We start from the raw sequence: 7658 nt of genomic DNA, 5'->3' as shown, positions 1-7658 counted from the left end.
CGCTGGACCACGCATGGGACTGCATCGTCGGAGAGGGGAGAGCGGGCAGTAGAGGGCGACAACGTCCTCTGCTGCCCGCAGATAAACGGAGAAGGAAGTGACGCGCCACCATCAGCGTCAGCCTGAAGAAGCCGGCAGCTGTCGGCGAAACCGTAGCTACAAACAGGTAAACAAAACTGTTTCTGTGTTTAAAAAAGAACGAAAGCATGGATATAATTTCATTATTTGTTTGAAATCTAAATGGTTATAAATGTTTATGTCTCATGGGCTTACATGAAAACGTCTGAATGAAGACTTTATACTCTAATATATGTTTCCTAAACCATCGTTTCAACTAGGAATATACAGTATTAATTATAATAACACTAGTCAGCTAATAAGGAGCAAAAATAAACACACAAAAGTGGGTTTTAGAGGTAAAATAAGACTTTAATTCTAGTTCTGACGCATTAATCCACTGATGATGACATCTGAAGCAATTACAGAAGATCAGTCTGCTCATATCAAAACCACTCTGGAACATCAGCCAGAGCGTTTATTACTGATGAGAGAATTGATATCCTCTCAAGAGTCCGTACTGAAGCCGGGTGGAGGACTTTGTCCATCTGTCATAAACAACTCTCAGGACGTCACAACAAAGGGATTTCAGGTTCAGTCAGGAGTTCTCGTCCCAGTGTGGAGTCCTGCAGGGTGAAGAGAGTAACACCTGAGCTGTAAGCTGCAGGTATCCTGATGTGTGCTACTTTAGCTCCAGATTCATCCAGGTCCGCCTCCAGGACCATCTTCCACACCTGACCTGAAAATAAACACACGGTGTGAAACCTGATGGTGTCAGCGTGCTAAATGTGCTCGACCAGCAGCTGCTTCACCCTCCACATCCAGGTCCCTCCACCGCGGATCGCTCGGGTTCTCCGACAGGCTGGACAAGGAGCAGTCCTCCGTCCAACGCTGCAGGACGTCTTCCCGACGAATCAGAAGCACAGAGTCGCTGCAGAGTCGCTGCTGAGCCTCTTCTTCACTCACTAACACACACACACGCACGCACGCACGCACACACACACACACACACACCGTAAATCCTCTAATATTGGCCTGTATTCCATTACTGGCCTACATTAGCCGGTCTCGCTGTCAGGGGGGTAAATAAAGGCGGGTCTCTTAATAGTGGTCGGCTTTATGGCTCAAACCCAGCCGCAGTTTTGATAACTGTAAAGTACTATTGATCTTAAAATACTTTAATAAATACTGCACTTACCCACTGCTAAAGAATTAGAGTCTCACAAAACATGACGGCAAGTCTAATCACGCATAATAGGCCGTGTTCGAGATGAGCCAGTTCTGCGCAGATTAGATCAGCGGTGATCGGCGAGCAGTGCATGCCGGTTAGATTTGTGTCTGACTTGACGCCGACTTGCTCTGACGTCATGCATACGTAGGCAACGATAACCTCGTGAGATCAAGGCAGCCGCAGATTTTGGAGCAAGGCGCTGCAGTTGCTCTCCACCGGCTGCAAAACCTAGGGGATGACGGGAAACGCCTGGCTCTCACCTGATCTAAGATCTGATTGGTTCATATTTTGATCCAAACATCCGGTGGTAGAACATGAAATGATAGTTGGTCACATGTATTCTGTAAATCATGTTATGTTGATGATGACAACTGTATAAGCCATAAAGAGAAATGTGTTTTGTGTTCTTCTGTCACGTTTCCTATGAGCACACTAAACCTACAGCTGATAACCTTTACTTATTATTACAGTCATGTCTCCATTTACAATATATGATATCCACAAGCACGTGAGGATGTGTTTCAGCTGCTAACAGGCACCAGAATTAAAATAAATAATTAAACAAGTATGAACTCTAACGCGATATCTTCAACCATCGTCACCCCCGAGCTACACATGTAGGGAAATCTGTCCGACTAAAACGCCGTCTTTCAGCCACTCCCCCTGCTGCTTCCGTCTGCTCTCGCCTGCTTTCCAGGCGAGGCGCAGCTCATGTCGAACACGGCCACGCCAATTATCAATTAAAAGAGCACCTTTATTCGGTTTTGGGATTAGTGTTATTAGATCTTGTTTCAAGGAGTGAGGTAATTCTTCATTATTTAGGGATTCATTATATACAGCCAAAAGGCCCTGTCACACATGCGGTCATAGAGACAAGTCCGCGAGCAGCACACACAACACCCCGTCCCTCCCCCCACATTTGGCGGGATACACAAGTCGCGAGCAGCAACCTCCCCTGCTGAGGGCAGACGGTTCATAAAAATGCCAGGGCCAAATTTTGGTCCCAGTCCACCCCTGATCACAGGTAAGGGTTTACCAAAGGTTTCTATGGCGTTTTATTGAACACACACACACACACTCACTCACTCACTCACTCACTCACTCACTCACTCACTCACTCACTCACTCACTCACTCACTCACTCACTCACTCACTCACTCACTCACTCACTCACCTACATCCAGAGGGTTGGTCATGAACACGGCGTTTGCTGCGACACCAAATATCAGCTGATGGTGCCAGGCGTCAGGCACCTCCTCCCCCTCCGGCACACCCAGCTGCATGTTCATGGTTGCTACGGGAACGGCCCCTTTTCGGATCCAGCGTGCGAGCCAGGGGACCAGTCGGACCTGGCGGCGAGGATGGAGGTGGAAGAACCGACCCGTGACCTTCCCACCACTGGCCTCTAGCGCCCCCTGGATGAGCTGCACGTGAGTCGCACCTTTAGGAACAGGATCAGGTGCAACTCAGGTGTGTGAATTCAGCAACTCTTTTATGGTGAGCTCACCTGCTTTAATCCAGCAGATTACCTAAAACTCAAATCCATCTTTGGGCCAAAATGAAAACGTGGGATGAAGTACAGATATGTACGGTTGAACCTTTTCATTTTAACCAATCAAGGCTTCATTTCTAAAGCGCCTTCCACAACCCTCTACGGGAGCCCACGGCATGGGCACACACACGGTGGGAACAGGTCTACTCAGGAGCACAGATAAGTAGACGGAGGCAGCTCCCTGAAAGAAACTAGAAACAAACACCAAAAGTTTCAATCGTGCCTGAAAACAGACCGGAAGCCAGTGCAGAGAGGCCAGCACCGGACGGATGTGATCCCGTCTCCAGACCCAGTCTGAAAGCTAGCAGCACAGTTCTGCACGTCTGAAGACGACGCAGGGATGGCTGACCCAGTTCAGCATAAAGAGTTACAATAATCTAGCCTAGATTACAAATGCATGGAGAACCTGCTCCAGGTGGGCGTTCGACAGCATAGGCTGGATTATGGAAAGGTGTCGCAGAAAAAACAGAACTGCATCATCGAGTTAATGAACACACACACACACACACACACACACACACACACACACACACACACACACACACACACACACACACACACACACACACACACACACACACACACACACACACACGAAACCAACATATTTTGCAGTAACATTGAATGTGGAATAACCAAATGAGACACAAACAAATCGATTAGAAGTAAAACAGTTCAGTGGTATTTACTCTTTATTCTTGTTTTTACTGTAAGGAATGTTATGACACCAAACGTTCCCCCTGAGGGACAATAAAGGGAATTCTGCTCATCCATCTGTAGCCGTTCCTGTTCTAAAGTAGGTGAAATCTTTCTTCACGGGCCAACAACAAAAAGAAAAAATAGTCATTCTCTTAAATGAAACTGCATTATTTCACCTCTTAACTTTCATGATTTGGAGCAGAAAAGTTTCATAAAACCTAAATAATTCAAGGTGAGTTTTCTCCACTCTGATGCTCACCTGTGGGGTTAGGGTTAGCTAAGGTCGGGGTCGGAGAGGACAGATACAAACTGCAGCAGCCACAGAGTCAGACTTGAGCACGTCACTATACTGGTTTTCTATCAGCGCTGTCTGGAGGTTGGTTGGTGCAGCTTCTGCCAGCCCTGCACACATTCCTGAGCTGGAATCTCCATTTCTGGGCTTCAAAGTTGGCAGATCACAGAGTAGAGTCAGCGCTGAGCGAGAGGAGCGTTACACCGCCAACGCAGAGTAGTAGCATGGATGATAATGAATGTAAACATACACAAAGGCGGTACTGCTTCAACTGATGCGCTAACGCTGCAATGCACTATGGGATTTGTACAGGGAGTGCAGAACTATTAGGCAAATGAGTATTTTGTCCACATCATCCTCTTCATGCATGTTGTCTTACTCCAAGCTGTATAGGCTCGAATGCCTACTACCAATTAAGCATATTAGGTGATGTGCATCTCTGTAATGAGAAGGGGTGTGGTCTAATGACATCAACACCCTATATCAGGTGTGCATAATTATTAGGCAACTTCCTTTCCTTTGGCAAAATGGATCAAAAGAAGGACTTGACAGGCTCAGAAAAGTCAACAATAGTGAGATATCTTGCAGAGGGATGCAGCAGTCTTAAAATTGCAAAGCTTCTGAAGCGTGATCATCGAACAATCAAGCGTTTCATTCAAAATAGTCAACAGGGTCGCAAGAAGCGTGTAGACAAACCAAGGCACATAATAACTGCCCATGAACTGAGAAAAGTCAAGCGTGCAGCTGCCAAGATGCCACTTGCCACCAGTTTGGCCATATTTCAGAGCTGCAACATCACCGGAGTGCCCAAAAGCACAAGGTGTGCAATACTCAGAGACATGGCCAAGGTAAGAAAGGCTGAAAGACGACCACCACTGAACAAGACACACAAGCTGAAACGTCAAGACTGGGCCAAGAAATATCTCAAGACTGATTTTTCTAAGGTTTTATGGACTGATGAAATGAGAGTGAGTCTTGATGGGCCAGATGGATGGGCCCGTGGCTGGATTGGTAAAGGGCAGAGAGCTCCAGTCCGACTCAGACGCCAGCAAGGTGGAGGTGGAGTACTGGTTTGGGCTGGTATCATCAAAGATGAGCTTGTGGGGCCTTTTCGGGTTGAGGATGGAGTCGAGCTCAACTCCCAGTCCTACTGCCAGTTTCTGGAAGACACCTTCTTCAAGCAGTGGTACAGGAAGAAGTCTGCATCCTTCAAGAAAAACATGATTTTCATGCAGGACAATGCTCCATCACACGCGTCCAAGTACTCCACAGCGTGGCTGGCAAGAAAGGGTATAAAATAAGAAAAACTAATGACATGGCCTCCTTGATCACCTGATCTGAACCCCACTGAGAACCTGTGGTCCATCATCAAATGTGAGATTTACAAGGAGGGAAAACGGTACACCTCTCTGAACAGTGTCTGGGAGGCTGTGGTTGCTGCTGCACGCAATGTTGATGGTGAACAGATCAAAACACTGACAGAATCCATGGATGGCAGGCTTTTGAGTGTCCTCGCAAAGAAAGGTGGCTATATTGGTTGCTGATTTATTTTTGAATGTCAGAAATGTATATTTGGGAATGTGGAGATGTTATATTGGTTTCACTGGTAAAAATAAATAATTGAAATGGGTATTTATTTGTTTTTTGTTAAGTTGCCTAATAATTATGCACAGTAATAGTCACCTGCACACACAGATATCCCCCTAAAATAGCTAAATCTACAAACAAACTAAAAACTACTTCCAAAAACATTCAGCTTTGATATTAATGAGTTTTTTGGGTTCACTGAGAACATGGTTGTTGTTCAATAATAAAATGATTCCTCAAAATTACAACTTGCCTAATAATTCTGCTCTCCCTGTAGTCTTGCGAGCCAGTTTTCTATTTGATCTCATGGGCCAATATGGTCCGAGAGACTGAGTTTGACGCCTGTGACCTAGAATATGACATCACTTTTTCTCCTGTTATTGTGTTTTAGACAGGAAATGCTACTGCACAGCAGAGCAAAACTTATCAGGAAGTCGTTCTGATTACAGCACTTCCAGGCTAAGCTAACATGCTAAAACCTGGAAAATCAAGAAAACCTTTTCCTATCCTGACTTTTATTACAAACCTTTTGATACTAATGTTAATATAACAACAACAACAATAATAATAATGTGTGAAAGTTGGAAGTAGCCTTAGCCTGTGTGACTGATGTTTCAAAGTAAAAGTCCGAATTAATACCTTTTACCTGCTGGCAGAGAGAACTCCACATAACATAACAGGTCAGCTGAAGCACTTCTGGTTTATTTCTACCAGCTGAATACCGTATTGACCCGAATATAAGACGAGGTTTTTTCTTGAAAATAAATTTAAAATGTGGGGTCGTCTTATAATCGAAGTCTAACCATTACACGCCCCCCTAACAGCAGAGGGCACCAGGCTGTGTGCTCTCAACAGGAGAAAAAAATGGAGACGGGAGCGGAGTGGACCGAATGTGGGGCAAGTTAACAAGCTATAAGGCAGAGTTGCAAATTTTAAGATGATGGTGGTCAATTCAGCGGAGGTGTCAAACATTTCATGCATGGATGCCTTGGATGGCAGTGAAGATGACGTTCTGGGAGGAGTCGGCAGGTGTAGCGATCTGATGGTACACCTGGATGCAGCAGCATAGTACAGCGAGGCAGAGCAAGTCTGAATAAAAGCCTCATTTGACTTTTGATTTCACACGTCAGCAAAGTTCTGATAGTTTGCATTAAAATTGTATTTTTTGCTCAGTTTTTGTTCTCAAATTTTCAATAAAAAATAGTTTATTTAAAAAGTGTTTTATTTTTAATTTTTTGTCTTTTCCTGAAGATTAGTGTTGGAAAGGGGGTCGTCCTATATTCGAGTCATTACGGTAATTTATAAGTAAATGCGGCTTAATTACACTAGCAGTTAGCATATCAGTCTTGTTCTGGGTTTGACAGCAGAAAAGGGGCGGGGCTTTACCTGCTTCGCTGCGGGACAACAGGTAGTCTGGCAGCAGGGACTCGTTCCTCCTCAGCCGGGTCTGGACGTAGCGGTCCACCTCCTCCGGTGTCGCCTCCACCCCCAGGGCCTTCAGCACGTCCACCACCGCCGTGGCTCCGCAGGCGGAGGCTCCGATTTGCAAAGTCTGCCTCTCCACCGCCTCCTGGACGGACCACAGCATGGCTGCTGAAGCCTCCTCCTCCACCTCCTCACACTGCGGCTCCATCTGGAGCTTCACCTGGACAGAAAGACAATCAGCTTTATGGTTACATTTGTCATAAAAATAGACTTAACACCATTAAAGTTATTCATACTTCCGGGTTTAACTTAACACGTTGTTACGTTTGCTTTCATGTTTAACTAAAAGCAGCTGAACAGCTGATTGACCGGAGTTTCCTCGTCAGTAACAAACAGAGGAGCGCCACTCGCTGCTGCTTTAGCGGCAGGAAACGGACCTTGACCGGGAAGCAGCGCCCCCGCTGGTCACACACAGGAACTGCAACGGTTTCAGGCGCTCCGGTCAGCAAGTGTGCACAAGTGAAACAGTCTCCGGGGGGCTGTGCACCAGAGGTCTCAGGGGGGCTGTGCACCAGAGGTCTCAGGGGGGCTGTGCACCAGAGGTCTCCGGGGGGCTGTGCACCAGAGGTCTCAGGGGGGCTGTGTACCAGAGGTCTCCGGGGGGCTGTGCACCAGAGGTCTCAGGGGGGCTGTGCACCAGAGGGATGAACTAATTTGGAGATTGATGGAGCTAACTGACATTAGGTGAGCCACTGAGTACGCTGTACAAATAACCGTGTATTTAACAGTGATAAACCATAAAACCATGACAGGAA

The 7658-nt window shown here is 46.3% G+C and overlaps 1 protein-coding gene across 2 annotated transcripts; it reads right to left on the bottom strand.

Annotated features, from left to right (window-relative positions):
- Nucleotides 1–404: 404 nt before the first annotated feature.
- On the bottom strand, nucleotides 405–7276 carry LOC107380852 (uncharacterized). 2 transcript variants are annotated; one of them, XM_054743022.2, is made up of 5 exons: nucleotides 7140–7276; nucleotides 6805–7063; nucleotides 2463–2729; nucleotides 870–1022; nucleotides 405–796 (listed from the first exon to the last, which is right to left on the bottom strand). In XM_054743022.2, the coding sequence occupies exons 2-5, from the start codon at nucleotides 7049–7051 to the stop codon at nucleotides 630–632; spliced, it is 834 nt and encodes a 277-aa protein (XP_054598997.1). In that variant the 5' UTR covers nucleotides 7052–7063; nucleotides 7140–7276; the 3' UTR covers nucleotides 405–629. The 2 variants fall into 2 exon arrangements, with proteins under 2 accessions (XP_054598997.1, XP_054598998.1); XM_054743023.2 differs by having other exon boundaries at nucleotides 530–791.
- Between the last annotated feature and the right edge of the window lie 382 nt (nucleotides 7277–7658).

Source organism: Nothobranchius furzeri, chromosome 14 (assembly GCF_043380555.1).
Source record: "Nothobranchius furzeri strain GRZ-AD chromosome 14, NfurGRZ-RIMD1, whole genome shotgun sequence".
Taxonomy (NCBI): Eukaryota; Metazoa; Chordata; class Actinopteri; order Cyprinodontiformes; family Nothobranchiidae; genus Nothobranchius; species Nothobranchius furzeri.
This window is presented reverse-complemented; position numbering and strand designations above follow the sequence as displayed.

Coding starts and splice junctions, on each gene's coding strand:
- LOC107380852 (XM_054743022.2), bottom strand. CDS start 7,051: ATGGAGCCGCAGTGTGAGGAGGTGGAGGAGGAGGCTTCAGCAGCCATG. Junction 2,730..6,804: donor GTTGTCCCGCAGCGAAGCAG/GTAAAGCCCCGC, acceptor CTGTTCCTAAAG/GTGCGACTCACGTGCAGCTC. Junction 797..869: donor GAGGGACCTGGATGTGGAGG/GTGAAGCAGCTG, acceptor GTTTATTTTCAG/GTCAGGTGTGGAAGATGGTC.